General features: G+C 30.9%; 1 protein-coding gene across 4 annotated transcripts in view; it reads right to left on the bottom strand.

Annotated features, from left to right (window-relative positions):
- Window positions 1–23,285, bottom strand: part of LOC127718802 (uncharacterized) — a 35,798-nt gene extending 12,513 nt beyond the window's left edge. The window contains exons 1-2 of one of the 4 annotated variants that reach the window (XM_052224868.1): window positions 23,217–23,285; window positions 20,595–20,668 (exon numbers count right to left, since the gene is read on the bottom strand). In XM_052224868.1, the coding sequence (XP_052080828.1) occupies window positions 20,595–20,649 (55 nt within the window). In that variant the 5' untranslated portion in view covers window positions 20,650–20,668; window positions 23,217–23,285. Of the gene's footprint in view, window positions 1–1,057; window positions 3,757–5,654; window positions 5,728–6,484; window positions 6,641–20,594; window positions 20,669–23,216 lie in introns of those variants that run through there. The other 3 variants (XM_052224867.1, XM_052224869.1, XR_007989951.1) reach the window with 3 other exon arrangements.
- Between the last annotated feature and the right edge of the window lie 784 nt (window positions 23,286–24,069).

A 24,069-nucleotide genomic window follows, 5' to 3' on the forward strand; every position in this document is an offset into this window, starting at 1 on the left:
ATCATATAAACCCGAAGGCAAATATAATACAAGCCCAAACGAAAAAATATAAACAAGTCTTAATTGAAAACAACGTTCAAACCTATGATTGCGTTGGATAAAAACCGCATTTTCGTACGTGTGCATGCAAAACAAATTTCTACGTATAGGGGTCTAAATACAGAATAAACAACTTTTTCCAAAAGACCAAAAAAGTATATTATTACATGGCGATAGTTATATAGTTCTGAATTCTGCTTATACATGTTATAATTAATGTGTATAGCCAGACGCTCATCAATTCAACATTCTATAAACAGTAAATTACAGATAATGAACTTATCAACGGTTGGCCATGCTATACAGGAGAAAATTTTATGTACAAAAGGCCAAATGTTATAACATAGAATAAGAATTACAAACACAGAACGGTATACAAAATGCCTTCCTAAATGTTAAAACAAAATCAAAAGGTATTACTGATTTATCATGTAACATTCATTATTCGCTTAAAAGGCATTCTTCTGTCGTATATCAATGTTTATATTGTTTGTGTTTAACATACATAATTTAGTTCATATTTATTTCAAGTCCTTGAAACTCTTTCATTTCAAAATCATTTGCAGATCTTGTAATCAATAAGTGTACGAGTCATTTGTTTTCAATCTATTTGTGGTAATATATCTACCCATGAATGTCCATGTTTATTTGGCCTTTTGATTCGGTTTCGCTTTCAAAATCCTTTTTTCATTTAAAGAAGTCATATAGCATGTTTTTCAAAAACAAATGGTTAATCTTAAACTTATATAAGAAGATATACGAATTAAAACTATCATGATGTATTATTTAAAACCAAATGTACTAAACAGCGCTACACATAATATAGCAATACATTATCCATATTTAGGCTTAACCCTGTAAATTGTAATTTTGGTTTGAAAGACTAGACTGACCATGGAACCCTTCTGTTATTGCTTTGGTCGAGTTGTTGTCTCTTTGACATATTCCCTCATTTTCATTCTCATTTTTATATAAACAAAGGGACATATTCATATGAATTCATTAAAATTTAACTTACCAAATGCTAAGTACCAAAAACATATCCGTGTGTGTTTTAGCAGCATAACGGCAGTCGCTTCTTTCCTAAACAATGATTAAAATATAGGTTATAAAACAATTTAATAGTTCCATACAAGAGTAATTGTATTGGAATAAAATTAACTAATTGACACGTTCATAAAGTTTGAACTTTTCTATACAATTTCTCATTTAACACGTTTTGTAAAGTTATAATCAAATATAGTTGATTAAGTTAGCTGTAAATTAATTTTTTTACGCTTTTGTTCGACTCGTTTAAGGTATATGTGTTTATGGTTTACTGATTTTGTTTTGAAAATGTAAAGCTTGTTTGAAGAATTATTCATTTAAAGATGTTTTACTATATTCATCGATCAAACAACTTACTGTTACCAAAAAGAATGATTGAAACGTGTTTACTTTTCTCGTCTATTTTTGTTTTTGTCATGAAAAAAAAAATCAATCAAAAATGGTTTTCATAATCATGCTCCTTGACTTTGTTATGATTGCAGCACCATATAATATCTAATGAAGACGACACGTGCTTCCGATCTACTTAATTACAATACTGGTTTCTTATGATTTTGAGGTTGAACTATTCGTTTTTTCAAATAAGGAATTACCTAATTATTTACCAAATAAGTGCCGTATAAACGTGTTTGAAGCTAACTGACCCGCTTTACTTAAACTAGAATACGCTTGTATTAACTCTACGCTCAAACAAACGGTACGGCCACATCATGTCGTGCAAAATATTGCCAGGAAAATTTAACGAGATTTTACGGTACTATCATGACTGTGTAACATAGCAACGTATTCCATATCTGCCGTAATGCATGTACCCGACCATGTAAACAAATAGTAAAAATGGTTTGGGTTTTATAAAGCATAACAATAATGCAAAGAATAAATTCCTATTCTAATGGATTACAAATAGATTTGATACGTTAAATATCAAATTAAAACCTATGAATTTTAAATGAATTAACAATCCGATAAACTTCATGAATGATTTTGCTCGTCAACGTCATTGATCAATGTGGCGTCATACAAAATAAAAATGGACAGGGGGTACTATATTTCAGCTGTGGATTTAACGGGAAATTTAGCAAATTACATTTTAGTGTTGTGTTTCTGTTGTGTCGTAGTTCTCCTCTTATATTTGATGTGTTTCCCTCAGTTTTAGTTTGTAACCCGGATTTGTTTTTTTCTCAATCGATTTATGAATTTCGAACAGCGGTATACTACTGTTGCCTTTAGTTACGAAATGTTGCTGGTCTTAATCAGTTAGTTTTCGATAACATTTCTTTGATTGTAATATAATATTGAATTTCGCATTGTTAACTAATGGAACTCCGGGATGATACAGGTAAGTCGATAGGCTGATTGAAAAGAGTCTCTTGACCAATCGTATTCTGTATGTATCGGATCTCATCGACTTTCTAAAAACTAAGGTAGAAGTCAGCTGAAATGCAACTTTATTAATAACGAAATCCTTTAAAACTTTAAAAATCGTTAGTACTGTAATGTGAATACAATTATCATCACAAAACGTTTAAGACCATCAAATTTGGGAATGAAGTTCAGTTATATTTTAATTGTAGATATTTGAATTATTCCTGGATATATTCGTTATGATTCCTTTATTTCAGCGTTTTATTTTGTTATTTTGTCTACGTACAGCTAAGACTATACCTTGTTTAAATTTTGCATATCAGAATGCGTCTTACATCCAAAAATTTATATAGAATATACATGTAACAAAAACACAGACGGGGCATGGCCAGGTGGTTGTACATACAAACAACAAAAAGACACAGATCTAAGAGTACTCGCAGTAACTCACAGCTAGTTCAAAACCAATAACAACTAATAAAATTCATGGTCATATTATTTGCCAAACACAAATATTTTACCACAGACTATTATATACATATACATTTACAACGTTCATGAGACACTTTACCCGTACGCTACTCAATTATGTCACTAGAATGAAATCATGATTTCCTTTTTACCTTGACTAGGTTTTTATTAATACTAGTGTATTACTTAAGCAACACGGCGTATATTGAGTAACATATAGGGCCATTATGGTTGACATATTTTGTAGACCTCCATTACTCAAATAATGTTAAAGGTAGTACAGTGTACGGGGCAACAGACTATCTTTGAAACTAAACCACATGTGTTATCCTTACCGAATAAAGTAATCGACAGCAGTTACGTTATATATATATATATCTATAAAAGTATCTTTTTGAGTAATTCGTTGTATCAACTTAGTTTATGAAGGGGACTGATTAATTATTTTAGTTTTTTTTTCATGACATTTTTTCGCGAAAGATATTTCTTCGACAACTTTAAACGAACTGTACGGAATACTTGTTTTCAATGGCAATACATTTTGTTTCCCTGATTTGATCTGAGCGTCACTGATGAGTCTTATGTAGACGAAACGCGCATCTGGCGTATCAAATAATAAGCCTGGTACCTTTGATAACTATTTATACCACTGGATCAATGCCGCTGGATGTTGGATGTTTCGTCCCCGAGGGTATCACCAGCCCAGTAGTCAGAACTTCGATGTTGACATGAATATCAATTATATGATCATTATTTATAAATTTCCTGTTTACAAAATGATGCATTTTTCGAAATACTAAGGATTTTCTCATCTCAGTCATGGACTACCTTAGCCGTATTTGCCATAACTTGTTGGAATTTTGAGTCCTCAATGCTCTTCAACTTTGTACTTGTTTGGCTTTTTAACTATTTTGATCTGAGCGTCACTGATGAGTCTTATGTAGACGAAACGCGCGTCTGCCGTATTAAATTATACGCCTGGTACCTTTGATATCTATTTACACCACTTGATCGATGCCACTGCTGATGGATGTTTCGTCCCCGAGGGTATCACCAACCCAGTAGTCAGCACTTCGATGTTGACATGAATATCAATTATATGATCATTGTTTATAAATTTCCTGTTTACAAAATGATGCATTTTTCGAAATACTAAGGATTTTCTTATCCCAGTCATGGACTACCTTAGCCGTATTTGGCATAACTTGTTGGAATTTTGAGTCCTCAATGCTCTTCAACTTTGTACTTGTTTGGCTTTATAACTATTTTGATCTGAGCGTCACTGATGAGTCTTATGTAGACGAAACGCGGGTCTGCCGTATTAAATTATAAGCCTGGTACATTTTGTACCTTTGATAACTATTTACACCACTGGATCGATGCCACTGCTGTTGGATGTTTCGTCCCCGAGGGTATCACCAGCCCAGTAGTCAGCACTTCGATGTTGACATGAACATCAATTATATGATCATTATTTATAAATTTCGTGTTTACAAAATGATGCATTTTTCGAAATACTAAGGATTTTCTTATCTCAGTCATGGACTACCTTAGCCGTATTTGGCATAACTTTTTTGAATTTTAGGTCCTCAATGCTCTTCAACTTTGGACTTGTTTGACTTTATAGCTATTTTGATCTGAGCGTCATTGATGAGTCTTATGTAGACGAAACGCGCGTCTCGCGTATTAAATTATAAGACTTGAACATTTGATAACTATTGGAATGAGGGTTAAATATTGTAAATCCCCCACCACGCCCCTCCGCCTGCCCCTTATTAAGTACGTGTCTTTTATGCTATAGAAAATAAGAACATTTGGTCATTTGATAGAGTAAAATATATGTATAGATAAAGAGGTTAAGAACTTGCACTAAAAGATCACAAAATCGTGATACATGTACATTAAACAGGCAAAACAAATATCCATAGTTCAAAATATGATTTCCAATACAATGTGAGTCAATAAGATATTCAAAATCTTACATATGAATTTGTTATATATGGCTTGTTTGAAAAGCGTGAATCGTTCTGAATCATTACATTCAACTCAAATAATGTCCCTTAATTGAAGCGATTAATTATAATAAGTTCAAATTATCTGTGTTGAAATTCCATTGTGGTTCACGGACGAGTTTTTGGTATTGTATAGTAATGAATGGGGGCAAAGGAAAGTGTTCAGAATAGTTTTAGACAAATTTTAATATAAAGCGATAAGACACATTGAGAAAGTGATTGGACCGGTCAAAAGATTTAAAAAGAAGACAAAAAACCATTTAGTCATGATCAGACGTTTTAGGTTAAAAGATTAAGAATAATTAGATTGATTTAAGATATTCAAGGCATTGTTTTGACAAAATGAAAGTAATGACTTCTTTTAAGATTTACAGTACTGCATCTAATACAACGTTTTTCTAAACATAGTATTGATCATAATATCTATAATTCATTTAAATGTTCGATAATAAAGACAACAAAGCATTAATGTTTACAAGACAGAACATATATTAAATTCAATAAAACTAAAACTTCAGGTACCTTGTACGAATAAATTTCACAACCTGTTTGTCATAAAATCGTTGATTACAGGGATTCAATACGCTCAAAATTTGTTCTCACATTATTAACGCCAATGAAATAAACACAAAGGTTGTACCAAATATCAAAAGCAGACACTCACTGACAAATACTCAATGACATTCTATAGAATAAACAATACATTAAAATTATACATACTTATATTAGAAAATAATCTAATCCAAAATGTAAATCGACATACACTGTATCGGAAAACAAGGATAAAACCATTTGGATATAATCTTACCTGTTTAAAATACCAGCACTGCGCATGATCAGTCATAACGATTAGTTGTGTATAATGAGTAAATATATGTATCATACTGTTTCTTAAACGTGGGAACATACTTGAAAAATGTAAGTTATTTAAATGTTCAGGCATTTAAAATAAGTTAAAAAAAAAGTAGACTTAATAATGTTGGCAGAAAGCATCAAAGCATCGATTATAACTTTTAAAAAATATAATGCATATTAAAACTAAAAATAGAAGTTGCGTTACTATTTTTAGTTCGCATTGTTATGATTGATACAATATTTTATTAATCGTGTAATGATTTAGTATGGGTGATACGTTTTATGCTTACATGAAATAATCAATAATAAGCTAAATGACAATACCCCCAGTATAAGTGTAAAACGATTCCAACAGATAATATAGTCATCATGCAATGCATCACGGTGTTTACACTTACAGGATTAACTGCATTAGCTAATAGAGTTTTAAAGGTATACTTATATAATATATTAACCGTTGTATGTTGACGCGAAGGCATTAGTAATATCCAAATAAATTTGCAGATTGTGCAGTATTAGTCCTCAAAGTTGATTTATGTAACGATTATTTTCATATGTAAATGTTTTTTTTAATTCTTTTTTAAATTTTCGAATGAAGAATAGTTGAACTACAGCTGTTGATGATCAATGAAAGATAGCTCTAGATATTAATCTCATATTTAAACACTACGGGCAGATACTGAAATTATACTTACCACATATAGTTTTCACTAAAATTCCACTGGTTTCGAAACTTACAAAACTGTACGAGTTTAAGTACATTTAATACGTTGACGCAAGTCTGACTGTGCTACTGGGATTATATCTCAAATAAATAACTTCACTGATTACTTTTGATAGTCCTAGAAAAAAGTAAATTTTCTTTAATAAAATTCAATTCATCAATCTGTCGATAAATGTAAATCTCGAAGTTTTTTTGTTTTTTCTGAAAATTTTTTTATTTAATTTTCAAAAGGTTTTTAATTTTTTTTTTAGCTTTTTTGTGTTGCTCTAGCGTAATATATCGAGATCGACTTTATAATCAAAGTATGTATGTCTATGTCACAATACAGTTCAATCTGAATATTTCAGAAACCATCCTGCCAGAAAATGAAAATCAGTACAGTTCTAGATTAACTCTCCCTTAACAGTCTCAACACAGATTGCACTTTGTAAATACAGCTGTTTCACAACAACGCCTCTTTTGGTATGTTATAGTCATAAAATTTGTTTTGTTTACGTACTGGTTCCCAATTATGGTCTGTATGTTTTATCTCACAGAGAGATAATTTGGGTATGTTATCTGATAACATGCACATAGCGGTAAAATTGTATTATGAAGAAGACATAAAGTAAAGGGATATGTAGTATAAATGTCGAACATATTCCACACAACCCTATGCTTCGACCCATGAAAAAAAGAATAGTGCATTTAAATTTCCCATTTAAGAATATAATTGTTTCACGAAACTTCAAGATAAAAGTGGCAAAGTTTTAGCCATAATAGGATTTCCTATAGGGATTTGATTTGTCTATATTTACAGAAGTGTAACTTATCGGATACGTTTTATCTGTTCGTTTATTTAGTTTTCTGATTTTGAGAAACTTTCGCGTTTGTTGCCCTAACTTAATCTTAACCTTCGAATTATCATGATTATTTTGTTCCTTTTTGTCTTTTCATGGGAATGAAACCTTTCATTACACGAAAACACTTTTTAGCTGATGTTAATAAGTAAATCAATTCGGGGATGCGACTGTCATACAAGCGAGAGGTTTAGCGCTTTAAAACCAGGTTCAATCCACCATTTCTTCATTCAAAAATGCCTGTACCAAGTCAGGAATATGACAGTTGTTGTCTATTCGTTTGATGTGTTTTATCATTTGGTTTTGCCATTTGATTAGGGACTTTCCGTTTTGAATTTTTGTGATTTTACTTTTTATACATAGTGCAAGACGATTTAGAGCTTGGCATATCAATATACACTTTTGTCTTTTGTTTAAGACGGCATTTTGCTTTTTTGTCTTTAGTTTGTTTCTATCCTAATTGACTAATCTGTGTATAGACTTAGTTTTTCAATTGAAATTGTTTCAAATTTTTCATATCGGGCCCTTTTATAGTTGACAATACGTTTCTCATTGTTTGAGGCCTTACGGTTGCCTATTTATTGCTAACATCAACTTCATTGGAGCTTTGGTGGAAAGTTGTCTAATTTGCAATTATTCCACATGTCTTAATTTTTATTTACGGTTGCTCTATTTTACGAAAGTATACCTAATATATTCTATAAAAATAATGTTCAATTCCCTACATATAAGTTAGCATATTTCACTATCTATATATTTGTTTTCTTTTTCAAGTTACACTGATGATATAGCAAATTAATAATATGAAAAAGCCAATTTGATAGGTACATGTACGCATACTATCAATCGTTTGTATAATTAGTAGTTTTATTTTCATTATTTACAGTAATTGTATTGTTACTACTTAATCTTCATACTATTAAAGTGGATATTATTAATGTGTTTTAATAAATAAAGATTACGTGTTTTAACTTGTATTTCACATGTTATCACTTGTCCCATGTTAAGGAATGGTTTAGGTGAAAGCAAATACATCTAGCCCTGCCACTCTTGAATACTTGTCCAATTTTTTGAGCCTGTCATTCAGAGGTTGTCTTTGGTTGCTGTCAGTTGCATGTATTTTAACTGTTTATCAATGTGTCAATCATTTTGCTGTTGCTTTTTTTTTTTAATTGTGACTCATTTTGTCAAGTTTGAGTATTTTTTTTTGTAGCTGCTTATCTCATATCAGTTAGATTCATTGTTGAAGACTGTACAGTGACTGATGTTTGCCTAAATTCAAATCTTAGACTGTGATAGATGTCCCATTGGCAATTATACCACGCCTCCTTTTTTTTCGTTTTTTTCTTTCTTTTTTAGATCTAAAATCAAAGATATTCCTTACTCTGGGATGCTGTAAAATATATATTTATTGAATCAGATGAAAAAACGAAACTTAATTAATAACTTTCTTACGTAATTTCAAGGTATTTAAAAAGAAAAGCAAAATACTGAAATGTAATGAAAATTGAAAAAAGGAAATTCCATAAAAACTGACAAGAACGTCAAACTTTATCCTCCGGAGTGAAACACAACTATCTTGTTATCTACCTAAACAGTCAGTCTTTGATTTATATATTTTTTTTTCTTTTCCAACAGTTGTTTTAGCTTTCACATGCTTCTTTTTAATCATTACTTCTTTCTTATTTCACAGTTCAAATTAAACGAAAAGTATCTGTACAATATTCCAATCAATTATTCAAATATTTCGACTTTCATTTATTGTCGATCTGTGAGGTTTATCGATTGTATTTTTAGTTTTACTCAGTTTTGTCTTTGATCTATACGAGTGACTTGAATGAAAATTAAGAGATTTTTGTTTGGTACTTTTATCAATTTTATGATAAATAACTTTAAAAACTACCGATTTGATGAATTAAAAGTAACAGATTTGAAATCGTGAACAACAATTGCAATATTCTATATACATAAAAAAAAAACAAAAAAAACGCGTGTACCTGCATTCATAGAAATAGAGTTTAACTTGTACAACATGTAATATGCACCGAACATCTATGTTTTCAGATGAGTCTAGCCAACAGGGGAAAAGCTACAATGATATATGCTGCAATTGTATGTGTACTACTAGTGAAAGGTAAATTATTTGTTTAAACATCTTTTTCGATAAATGTCTGATTGATTCCAAAAGCAATAAAATGATTCGCAAATCTTACCAAAGTGTTCCTTGTATTAACATGCTTAACATTTAACTGTGCATAGTTTGAAATACTGACGAACATCTAGGTTTCCTGTAAACAATCTTTAATATCTCTGAATTCATAAAATTATTTGTTTAATCAGTTTTCATCTAAAATACAAACTGCTATTTTGTGGATCTCCACCTCTTTTAACATTTGAAACTGACATATTTGTTGAGATTGTCGCGGGAATATAACGTCCATACTATTGTACTTGTCAATTGTCGACATCGTATGGTCAGTGACGTCGCCTTTGGTGGAAATACGGTACTTGTATATGGAAAGTAATGACTGAACAGTTGTTGTTATACACATTTCCTTCACTATCATCTATAACAGTATGCGTGAGTTAATAAGCCGACATATCACATGGATTTCAAGAACGTCTCAAGTTTTGAAACATCGAGATCATTTTTGTTTTGTACTATACATTAAGTAGTCAGCACTTCTCTGTTGACTTGAATTGTCATTGATATGGTCATAATAATAAATTGACAGTTTACAATACTTTGAAATACTAAGGCTTTTCTACCTCAAGAATAGATTACCTTAGCTGTATTTGGTCTTTTGTAGACGAAACGCGGGTCTGTCGTAAATACTAAATTTCAATCCTGGTATCTATGATGAGTTTATTTATGGCAATGAAAGATACTATCCTTACCTTTTTCCACCCAAATTTGACAAATGAAGGATACAGATAACATTTTTAGACCACGTTTTGTTTAAATAACGAGCATCCAAATGAAATACATGCATTATTATTACTAATATACATTTCTGCAGTGCAAATATGTTTTAGTGTCTTAAAAATCTAGAAGTTGTATGTCAAATCCATTCTTATAAAAAAAAAAGGAAAACATTACCCATACCCTATGCAAACTTTGACTTAGAATGGCTTAGAATAAAATAAATATATATATGATTAACTGTGCTAAAATTTCTTCCAGTTATATCAAATACTTATATTTAAACATCCGATATTGTTCAATACTACTTCAATAACGATAGATTTTTTGTTAAAAACCGGACCATTTAAGCTTTTCTAAATCATCCCAAATTCTGAATTGTTTTAATGCATTAGTTAATATAGAGTTTGATGTTCTAAAGAATCAGTTTTGAATACAGCTCAATCAGACACAATTTTTGGAGTATTCTGTAGTGTAATTCACGGAAATACCACTTCGTCAAAAGTAAGTTGATTTAAGAGATGCTGTTTTGTATTTGAAGCTATGCAGACGTCCATCGGTACTTTTACAGTCACAAATTTAGTTAACCTGGCGATGCGTAGCGGAGACAGGTAAACGGGAATTTGCGACAGTAAAAATACCGATGGACGTCCAAAACAAGTACATAATTCAATTTAAATCATTTGTCAGTGTCAAATGTTCATTAAAGAAAATTCCACGAAAAGATGTTATCTTCTATGGCCCCAAACTAGGTGACGTCATATATATGCTTCCGGCGTCAAACGTAAACACCGGGCGTTGTCTGGCTTATTGGCCGCTTCAGAATGTAATTAAAATTGATAAAAAGAAGATTTATGGGTGCACATGTGAGTTTTTTGGCTAATTATTGTAGACATTACATGTCAATATATTCCGCAATTCAAAATGTCGGTTCTTTAGTTACAGACAAGGAGATAGATAACTTTACGCTTACCTTCTTTCAATCAGAGCCATAAAAATAATTGCATTAGAACTATACATACATGTTTATGTTTGGGAGTGGAGTATTATAGTCCATTGATCTGCGATTTTATCAGCAGAAGTTCTGTATACAATTAAAAAAAAATACATAACTAGTATCTCATTGAGACAATCGTATTCTATTGTAACGTAAGTAATCACGTCCCTTATCGTTGAAAACAATACCAAATTGGGAGATATTAACCCTCCGGAGAGATACATGTTTCTACACCGTCTGTGCCGGAGGAACATATCTGTCCATGGTTTAATTGTTTCAAGCTTCTCATCATTGCTGTATCACTTTCAATTAAAAGACCGAAGATTAAACAGTGTATTATTTTTCTTCAATGGGATCAAAATGTAACGGTCATTACAGCGTAACGTCACATATCGAATGATGTCATTGTTGGTCATGTAACGTCAGATTTAAAGCTGTCGTATTTTCTGGCACAAGGAATGCAACCTTGTTAAACTACTGGCAGCAAGAATGTTAAGGTAAAATAAAAACCTAAACGTGCATTTTTGCAAAAAGTAAAATAACAAAAATACCGACCTCTTAGTATGTAACTACAAAAAATGCTCTCATAACCTCTTCAAATATAAGAATTCGATATAAATACAAGTAGTCCAATCAATCTATTATTTAGTTGGGTAAATTTAAGACTTCGTTGGTCTCTTTTTATGTTTTTACTTTATCATTAGAGTATAAAATACGTAAAATATAGTGTAGCAATTATAGACGCTAATAGCAAGTAGTGACCAAAAACATCTCGATATATATCAGATGAATATTTAAGAAAAACAATCTAAAATTTTCCGTTTTTTTATTATTATAACAAAATATAAAATAAATGTCTTTAAATATATACACCGAATATAAAAATAATTCTTTTCGAACAAATACTTGTTTCATCGGGTGAATTGAGTCGTGAATGATTAGGAATTAACTGAAACTAAGGATACAACTACCTAGGGTAAAATTTACCTTAGATACAGTTGGATATTTGGTCATATAGCTATTCACTGTTTCGGTTCTTAAACATCATTCGTTTTTCGTATATTCAGCTTTGAGCGTTCCTGATGAAGGAATATCTTGTAAAGCTCTTCTAACGTATGCAATTTATAGCATATTGTTTTCATTTTATTTTCTTTTTCGTATTTTGCCTATGTTGGAGTAATATTTACCATCTTATTACGAATATATATTATCAGATACTAGGACGGTTGGGTTTATTTCTCCTTATGTCAAAAGACAATAATTGGATATAACATACATATATTCATTTTAAAGGATATATATGTAAGACTCTCAAACGTGTCCCCCCGCCCCCCCCCCCCCCCCCCCCCCACCAAACGTTTCCGATTCCCCCAAACGTGTGTATTTCCCCCTAACGTGAAAACGACCAAACGTGTCCGATTTCATAGCCCCCCACCCCCTCAAATGTGCCCGATAATTGGTATTTGCAAAAACGTTTCCACTTTAAAACGCCTGAACTCCATAAATTTAAGCGCTATTATGTTCTCAGTTACGTCAATAACATTTACGGTAATTCCATTTAGGGGACACAATTGAAGATGTCGGGTTTCGTTTGGATTCTAAATAAGATAAAAGCCGCATTGGAAAGTTATAAATCCTGAAGTATTTTAGGCACTATTACACGAACCAAAAAATGGAACAGAGTTTAAAGTTTATTAGCACTAGTTTGTTCAACGCCAATTATTTATATTTAGCATAATTGCAAAATTGATTAGCAACAAATAAAAAAAAAAAACTCTTGATTGTTGCTTGCTTAATGTTTAATGGCAAGTATTTCATGCACATTTAGAGTAAAAGTAAACAAATAGATAAGTACAATTAATTAAATCGTTTACTAAGTAATTTGTTTTGTTCTCATAAACTGTGGTGATGCCTTAGTATATTAATCATGTATGAGGTTATTGCAAAGCCGGCTTCCTGGAGGGTTGTCTTTCATTTTTTTCACCAGTTCTAATTTTTTAAAAGCTCTTGAAATTATAAACTGGTATTCAGGTTTTATATTATAAACTTTGATTTCGAGCATCACCCAAAGACACGCAAACAAAAGACTTTATCCAGTGGCAATGATTTCATACATTATCAGGACGACAACATATTAACAATAAATCCTATAAATAAGTTCTACATGTATAATGAGATGCATGAGAATATTTCCCGGGACTCTGGGATTGTACCTTAATTATTCCGTGAACTTTTTGTTGGGCCTAAATTTGTACAGTTATTATGATAGACACTCATCTTACCTCTTTTCCTTTTCTAGGAATATAATTGGTTAAACAAACCGGGTTGAGACCGTGTATATTCTATATGGGGTTATACAGTGGGACTTATTTAATACACGGTTAGTAGTTGTGCTACGTTCCTTTATAAAATCAACACGGTGTTGAAAAAAATCTGAAAGGTATCAACAGACGAAGAAATTGACGATGAACAATTGAAATAAATTCATAAACACATTCAAAGCTAACAAGTTGTTATTAACTGCATTTGTTTGTGTATGTATGGAAGTATGTTCTTACAGTAATACTAAGTATATCGAATACTTAATCACTTTGATTGGCCGATAGTACTAGTATAAATACCACATATTGAGCTTGTCGGTAAGCTAAATCAATTCGTTTGATGTGTTTTAGCTTTTGATTTTGCCATTTGATTAGGGACTTTTCGTTTTGAATTTTACTCCGAGTTCAGTATTTTCGTGATTTTACTTTTTTCGTTACAAAAGTGTGCTGGTGACTTCACACTATGTAACTAAATATCCTGCTGCTCCATACCTTTCTGTATTCATAATGACAAAAATGTACACAATTTTGATTAAATGAAATTAAAATACATTTTTTACATAATTAACTTGGACTAACGGACTTGATAATTCGTATCGTAGGTTATTGTTATTGTATTTTTAATATCATCATGTGAGCGTTTTGAAGTTTTACTCCGTGCTTCGATATAGTTCCCATTTACTTTTTAAACAAAGTTGAGCAGACGTTTAAAATCTTATAGAAGTGTATATGAATTTAGTTAAGGCAACAATTATTTAATTATTCAATTCGGATTGATTCCTTGTTTGAATTAACATCAACATCATTTCAACGAATTCGATCTGTAGCCACGTGTTAATAAAAGGTTACATATATACTTTTGTTTTGTTTACGAACTTGATTTTTTAAAATAATGTGCTTTATGTTGTTTTTGATGCAGAGTTAAAAGTATACATTGTTGCCGCTAGCTATAAAATGCAATCAGCTGATTATTGATTTTCTGTCAAAATCGTAACGTGTGACGAGTTCAAGGTGAAATCCCAGTATTGTCTGATCAGTGAAAAAGTCCGAGAAACTCGAAAAAAATAAACAAGATGGACGAAGTCGAACTGTTATATTTCTTTCGCCAAAGTCTTTCGCCAATAATGAATTTTAATCGCCAGCGGAAACCCTGATTGGCACCATTACATAACATGCATAAGCTAGTAAGAAATATCAATTCATCAAACTGACAAAATAAAACCATGTATACTGTAATGTGATTCAGTTTGCTGTTCAGTCATGTATCACTCAACACTGGTACCAGTGTATCTGACATGTAGGTACATCTTTTAACACAAAATGTAATCATTTGGTATTTATTTTTAAATTAGTTTTCTTATTGCCTTACAAAATCCCGAACATATAATACAAATAAAGGTTGAACATGAATTTTGGATAATCATTTCTGCGGTGAGTTTTTTTTTTTTGTTGACTTTAACAGATTATGTCAATAGTATTAAAACATTTGACTTTTCTACACTTTACACAAGTATACCCCATTCCAAACTGAAAAACAAATTGAAAGAGTTGGTATTGCTTTGTTTCATACAAAAAAAAATAGCCAACGTATATACACGTATTTTGTCTTATGGAGGGATAAATCCTACTTTGTAAAGAATCACTCTTATTCAAACAAATTTTTTCTGAAACTGACATTATCAAGATGCTTGATTCTTGATTGACAACCTATTTGTTACGTTTGGAGGACGTGTTTTTCAACAAACTATCGGCATTCCCATGGGAACCAATTTTGCCCCTCTTCTTATGGACTTGTTCCTTTATTGTTATGAGTCTGCCTCATATCTCGACATACATATTGAAATTGACAATGAGGGTCTGTTTAAAACAAAACTTCATGACAAAAGAGATGATTTCACCTTCAAAATTGTGAATTTTCAATTTCTATGTAGCAACATTCCAGCAGCGCCTGCATACGGAGTATATATCTCCAAATTGATACCATATCCCCGGGGCTTGTATTTCTTATCATGATTTCCTTGATAGAGTGTGGCTACTCACAATGAAGCTATTTAACCAATAGTTCCAATTGGTGAAGTTGAAATAATCCCTTCGTATATTTTACGGACGCCATCACGAGTTGGTTGACCGTTACGGAATATCCGTTTCACAGATGATATCGGATATGTTCCTTGTGTCGTAACTAGAATCGTGTTCCCTTTTCACGAGTAGGACCTACCGAATTAGACTATTTACCGGCTTTGTAATAATATGACACGACGGGTGCCACATGTGGAGCAGGATCTGCTTACCCTACCGGAGCACCTGAGGTTACCCCAGTTTTTGGCGGGGTTCGTGTTGCTTAGTCTTTAGTTTTCTATGTTGTATCTTGTGTACTATTATTTGTCTGTTTGTCTTTTTCTTTTTTAGCCATGGCGTTGTCAGTTTGTTTTCGATTGATAAGTTTGAATGTCCCTCTTGTATCTTTTGCCTCGCTTTTATGTCTCTCTTTAGTACCATGGATCTCGAAACTGGTACAAATGATTCACAAATAGTTATATATTTTTTTTATTCTTTGAAATTGATTTTACTTATTGTCTTTTGTTTACCGTAACATAGATAATATTCTTTGATAAAACATATGATCTTATTTAACCATACCTCTATTTGCTAGTAATTCTTGATCAGCACCTGCTATATCCTCTATTTTCGTAAAGAAATATATTTATATTTTTAATTTCAAGCAATAAGTAAAAATTTAGATTTTAAATTTCAAATGAAACGTAATCAAATGTCTATTTCCGAAGATGAAAAACCTTAAAATTACACCTTAGTTGATTTTAATTTTACATAGGTTTGAAAGTGTGTAACAAAAAGACATTAGTGTGACCTATTTTAATGTAAGGTTTAATTAAATACGTGTGTAGCATTTGTCAAACTTTTGCATTTTACGAAATACATATAGCCATACATATGTGTTTTCTGTAAGTTTTTTTTTTGTTATACTAACGAATATATCTCCATGCTGTGTAGATTTTATTTTTATTTACGGGTGACACATATTTTCATTGTCATGAACAAAATTAAGTTAAAACACGCACATTAAATCAGGCTGAAAGCTCCCTGGTTAAATCAACATAATCTTTGAATTGTTCTTTTCCTCATTGCAGTGTTGTGATTCTGTTTTAATTTACCTGGCTGTTCAGTGCACGATCTGATCTTTTTTCTTGTCAACACCGCAATCGTGATTATCAAGGATACAACTGTTGCTATGATACAAATTATGAGAGGAATTAAAAATCCACCATTCATATCTGTCGAAAAATTAAATATAAGATATAAAAGGAGGTTTATGTATTTACGTTTCGTTTTTAAAAATACAAATATGCGAAAGATGATATAGTCTAGAATTTATTGGGGTTTTTACTTGGTCAAAATCTAACTGAATGAAATAGATAAATGATCATAACGGTCAGAAAGAATTGCATGAACATTTTTGCCAGGTTTACTTATCCATAACCTTTAGTAAAACTGTGTGTACTCCTAAAAATGCTTCTCATAAAATATCAAGATATTAGTTAATTTATCTAGTTGAAACTTTTCCATTTTGATTATTTTAATATTAAAATGTAGTTTTTCTATGGAATATTCATCGTACCGTTCATTATTTATGTGTGTCTAGACATATTGCCTGATAGATTTCAGTAGTTTGAAATACTATTTTAGATTTTTCAACTTTCAAATGAAGTTGCAGTTTGTTAAGGCCAGTCACAACACTGTTTCCATTTCTATTCCAAAAACCGTTTATGAAATGTTTTACATAACTTTGACAATGTTCAATTATTCTCGGACACATCGGATACAGCAGTGTGTTTTCATGATAAATCAGGATTCTGAAATTTATTATTTTATTGGTTTCAAAGTATGACGTTTCTTTATTTTTTCAGAAGACACAAAAATGAAGAGAAAAACTTGCACGAAGAATCAAAACAAAATCGCATTTTATAGAAACCAAATACGCTTAATAAACAAATTAATAGAAAACATTCAATTAATAACATCATGTAATTTGTAGTTTTCAACCAATATAAATCATGGAAAACAAATATTGATATGCTAAATTGAAATGATCGGTACCTTATGACTATATATTGACATTAAACATATTTAAAAAAAATGTAAAATAAAAACATCCACGAACAATTTAAAACGGAAAGTCCCTTATCAAATGGCAAAATTAAAAGCTCTAACACATCAAACGAATGGAAAACAACTCTCTGACTTTGCACAGACATTTTGTACGTAGAACATAGCGAATTAAACCTGGTTTTATAGCTAGACAAACCTCTCACTTGTTTGACAGTCGTAATTAACACAAGTATAATGACAACTATGTGTTAGCAAAACAAACAGACATAATGGGTAATCATTGCAATAATTGGAGTAACATTTCATTGTCTTCAACCATTTTATTTTTAAATTTAAAACTGCAAATATCATATAGCTTTTTAAAATTGCAAGTGTTGTTTCTTTTTTGATGAACGGAATCATTCGATTTCGAGTGACCAATTGATCTTAGTAGTTTGTAAACTCTGAGAATGCGACTTCAAATTCTGTCAGGCTAGGCGTTGACTTTTTGACTTGAATAGACAATACAGCATGTCAAGCAATAAACATTTGTCGTCATAATACAGTCAACAGTTCTGAAAGTTGTCATCGCCATATCAATCTATCAATCTACCAATCAACCAATTGAAACAAACTCAACCAAAATAATACTAATCAATACATGTTTACACATTATTCAAAACTTTGGCCCATCAGTGTTTTCAGTAAATGCTTCATTCTTTTTAGTAAAGTAAACACATATATCTGTTGCCGGTAATAAAACAAGAGACCTCCATCAGTCTATACGGGCACGCTAGCGCACTATCACCGATTGCAGTTCTCAATTTAGAGAAAATTTCTCGAAATCAAGAACATTCAATCTTGCTAAATAATTACAAACGAATCACCTCTCCAACTGAGGCCAAACGACATAGATTGTAGTATATGTATGCCATCCAATGGCTTCAACCATATCGTATAAAAAGCTTAAAAGGTTCCAGACATAAACAACGAAAACAATTCAATGGTGCAACCTGATGTATGTATAAAACAATCCACAAAAGAAAAAAAATCAACAAATGAGATACCAGCAAAATATGTGTTGAGACTGGCACTAATAAAAGTGACCTGGTGCAACAAATGTTTGCAAAACCTATCTTGACCAACAGAGTAAAAGGACTTAATGTGAAAACTCATTTTAAACAGTACATCATCTGATTGACACAAAGCAAGGCCAATGAACCAGCTATTCACAATTACCGAAAGCTAGTTGTAGGCCAATAAAAAAAATATATATCACTTTTTTCTAAAGTAGAATATCTGTGTAACACAAATCTTGAATTTTCTAAAATTATAAACTTACGTTGGTGTTTTGCATGTTTAATTATTGCAGATGTGTCAAGCTTCATTGAAGTATTTTTGTAATCATTAACTTACCCTTCCCTTGTGCTGTATCATGATGAACTACTTGTGTTTCAGTTTGAAAGGGCCCTAACTCTAAAGCAAATTATAGCATATGTTAAATTTACAATTTATTATAAAATACAATAAAAGAAATCAAATGTTTCCTTAAGGTCGTGGATATATTTATTGTTTTCTGAACTTTATTGCAAAATACTCTTTTACAAAAGCATGTTCGCTTGAATTTATTGATATATCATGGAATCAGTTTCTTTGGCAATTCTAATTGTGATGGAAAAAAGTTACTGTATAGAACATGACAAGAATATTCATGTGCGTTTATGTGTGTGTCAAAGTATGAATGCATCCTGTTCTGATCAGTCACAGGGTTTTTATATAATCATCAACGTTCATCTGTGTAAAAGTTTTATTTTTTGTGTTTTTGTTATTGTTTCCTTTTTTGCTGCAAGTTAATAATGTAGAAAATTAAAATTTACAGATCTCGAATATTCAAATTGTATCAAGATTTTGATGGAATTGCAAGGTCGAATGGCATAACGTAACCTAAACCATGAGTGACAACGTAATTTTGAAATACCTTTGCAGTTGTATATCATGTATAAGTAAACGTTCCTGGTTTTTCCTTCATTTCTAAAGCTCATGTCAGCTCCAAATGTACAGTTGTGACAGGGAACAGTCATAGTATACATCCATGTGAAAGTTATGTTATTGTGATCAAGTAAACAAGTACAGTTTGTGCATTCTCCATGGTTATCGTAACATTTTCCACCATGGACGCGCATGACATTTGTAGTTCTGTCGTTCAGGAGAAACACTATACTATCTCCAATTGGACGTTGGGAAGTTTTACAAGTAAATTCGATCGCTGGTGTATTGGTGCTCTCAATAACTTTTCCCTTGAAATTATATATTTCATAAGCTGCAGTAAATGTGTATACTCCAAAATAAAAGTAAATCATGACAAAAGTGTAACTATAATCGATTATTATTTTTGAGCAACCTTTTCATGCGTTTGTTTTGCAGTTACATTGACCATAACTATATCTTAATTTTCAGTTTATTACTTTCCTAATACAAAAAATATGAAAAAAATTAATACCTTTCGTGATTTAATCACGAACAGTACTAAATTTTAAAGTTGGATTACTTGGCTTGGTAATACCTTCTTGATGAAATGTCGACCATCATTTGCATAGACCCAGTGGTTGTCAAAGATACTAGGCTTATCATGTGTCAATCCAGTCGCGCGTAAATTCCACCTTTAATCATCGGTAAATTTATAGAAAATAAACTCATTATTGAATATACATGTTAAAGTGGAGGTAATTTAAAGAAAACACATCTAAATTGTGTGTAGAAGATCGTAGACCATCTTATCTTTAAGGGAAAGTTTATACTCTCTACATTGTTAGAAACGTTTGACAGACTGACAACGAAACCCATTATGTAAACAAATAGAAACATTCACATGAGTACATTACGATTTGACTTACCAAATGCTAAGTACCAAAAACATATCTGTGTGCGTTTCAATATTCTTGATACCATAACGACAGTCACTTATTTCCTTATATAATGTTGAAATTATAGTTCATAAAAATTTCATATAGTTTCATTAAGAGATAACTGTATTGGAAAAACATAAACTAACTGACACATACATGAAATTAAAACTTGTCTTTAAAATTTATCATTATGCATGTTTTGTATAGTTTAAATCAAAATGATTTAGTTATCAATAGTTTTTACTTAATTAGTGTATTTCAATAATTAAATATAGATTTTAATGTGTATTTGGAATACTTTTATATATAGCCATGTGGACTGTATGAGTTATAAAAAAGTGACTGTACACCATGGATATTCTTATTCAAAACTTCTATGAACAATTACAAGAACCAACCAAAAATGTCTTATACATGTAGAAAGCTACTGAAATTTACTCTTAAACTGGTATCTGCTTGTTGTTACTCTAAGCCAAATCATGTACAGCAAATTATTGACCAGTATATTTTAACGAGCATGTAAGGGACCTTGTTTGATAGCAATATATTCAATTCAGAATACATGTACCCGACCATATAAACAAACAGATTTTTTGTCGTGTTTTATAAAGCATAACAAAAGTTCAAATAATAAATTCATAATCGAATGCATTACAAACAGATTTAATACGCTATATATCAAAATAAAATCTATCAATTTTAAATAAAATAACATTCCGATAAATTTCATGAATGCTTTGTGCTATGTTGTGCGTATCTTTTACAACTGAAACAAAACCGGTAATATTGTAAAGTAATGAAATAATCTTCACGAAACCTTTATGACTATTTAATATGTGACTGAAGTTTAGTATGTCTTAATTTTTGATATGCATCCGTTTTAGTTGAATTATTTTGTATTTATTCGGAATAATTCCATTCTTGGCAGAAATGTATCTTTATATTTAAAAAAAAAATTTTAAAAATAGTTTAGTGTAGTTTTAGGTCCTCGTTGTTAAGATTGCATCTCATTCATTACATCGATTTACATATTATAGTTGTTGCAGTTGAACGATTTTGTAAATATATGCATTTTTAAATCAAAATAGACATAGATAAAACAACAGGAAAATATGTAATATAATTCATATAAGAATAGGAAGATGTTGGTATGAGTGCAAAGGAAACAACTCTAATCGATGTCACAATGTATTAAAAGTTAACAATTAAAGGTCAGAGTATGGTCTTCAACATGGCCTCCTGGTGCCACGGAGCCTGATGTGTTCACTGTTGGACACTTTTTCTTATATTTTAATGAAAACAAAATGAGTTAGAAATATCAACATCATGGTAGTTAGTCTCCGTCTGTTACAATGTTCTCTTGGAATCTCTAATATATACAAGGGGTATGCATCTATGACAACGACTAGGCGAAAGTATAGTTCTTACGCATAGCTATAACTTGGTCATTAAGTTAAACATTTCGGTAATATTGGTACGAAATGAAAGTGTTTTGACTTGTTTTTACTGTAGAACCCTTTTTGAAAATTTCTTATAAGATATAAAAGGAAACTGACTTTTAGAAAGGATAGTATAATTGCCCTGTTGTTTGGATCAGAACTGCCTGTTTTCCTTCTTCTAAAGTTTCGGGAACTTGTGTGCTTGAATTTTAGACAAAATATGTATGAATGCTTGCAATTGCAAAATTAAACAATAGAAAATAATGGGGCTGTACTTTAGAGGCTTTATCCATAAAGCCCTAGATACATATGAGGAGATTTAAAAAGTCCCATTAGAAAATCAAGTATTTATTTACATTGAATTTTCAAATTGCATGTATTCAGACATATTCAAACATCTTAAAGAAAGTGTCCAGACAATATCAGACAGAGTGTTTATATTTTCGTCAACGGTTAATTAATTCAAAAATAAAAATTGCCTTCAATACTACTTTGTTGTAATGTTATAAACAAACAACATATTTCTTCTACTCCAATGTAATATTAAAAAGATATATATATATTACATTGGCTTAATAATTGAACGTCATGTATTTCAATAAAACATTAGAAAAATAACCTTTTTGGTACCTCTTATATTTAAAACAAAATATGGTCATACAATTGTGATAAAGGGGACACCAATAACGTTAAATAAACTAATAAGATAAACGACAAAGTTGTACTACACATAAAAAGCAGAATTTCTCAAACAAAATCCTGACGAAACTTAAAACTGAGTTTGAATCTGTTTATCAAAAGTACTACTTTAATAACTTTTTAATCGCATGACCAGATGATTTTCACTTCTACGTCGTAAACTCATTCTATAGAATTAACAATACTTTAGAAATAATACTTTCTTAGTCAAAAAAATAATCAATTCCAAAAATGTCGTAAGTACAAATGTAAACGATTGTAGAAAAACCTTGGTGAAGTTATGGTGTAATATCTACACCTGTTAAAACAAGATAAAGATTGCGCATAGTCAATCATCCAATTTGACAATCGTGTAGTATAAATGAATTGGTAAATCATATGTGTGTGGATATCATTAACATTGGCACTGGTTTAAGTAAGTTATTAAAATGTTATGATTCAAATAAAAGAAAATAAGTAAAGTGATACTTACATTTTGGCAGCAATTTTTCAAAACGTATCAAACTACTTTTTATACTGTTTTGTAAATATTTTACTTCAAAAGTTCAATATCAAGAACACACCTGTAATAATATGATCATGCTTATTCTGTTTGTTGTTGTTGTTGTTTTTGGTTTTTTTAGTTTTGGTGTGTTTTTTTTTTTTTTTTTCATCATATTACATTATCTTACAGTTTGTAAAATTATGCAATTGAGATGCATTTTGCAAAAAAAAATTATTTTATTATAATCTAATGAAAATCCCCCGGAGTACCCCAAAAGTAAACACCAGGTAATATTGTTATAACTACTTTATTAACTTCTTGTAGACTGAAGGTTTAAAGGTATATATTGTTAGACCATATAGCTATTTTTATAAACGTTCACGATATCTCATCTTATTTGTAGATATTTTAACATTGGTCCTTATGGTTCAATAAGTTTACGTTTATTTTCATTTGTTTGTAGTTTTATAGTTCTGTTTAAATACAAAGTTTGTACTGTACACTGTTGCTGATTACTGAAAAATTCATGCAAATTCACATCTTTCATCTCTACATATTTTCACTGAAAAAAAGTGTTATTTTGAGATAGATTTTGGACTATGATCATCTTCACATATTTTTCTATCAATTAATAAGTTACTAAGAAACAAAAATTATAACACCCTCATTCTTATTATCATGTGTGTGTCTCATTTTAGTAACATAGCGTCTTACGTGTATATGTTGTTATACTCCCCTGACCTTCCAATGTTTAAGTTTGAGTGTTTCGGCTAAAAGTAAATTCAGAAAAAAAGGGTTCTGATGCACTTATTTAGCAAGTGTTATTTTCTATCAGAAATAA

The sequence above is a fragment of the Mytilus californianus genome, unplaced genomic scaffold, assembly GCF_021869535.1.
Source record: "Mytilus californianus isolate M0D057914Y unplaced genomic scaffold, xbMytCali1.0.p SCAF_10, whole genome shotgun sequence".
In the NCBI taxonomy this organism is placed as follows: domain Eukaryota; kingdom Metazoa; phylum Mollusca; class Bivalvia; order Mytilida; family Mytilidae; genus Mytilus; species Mytilus californianus.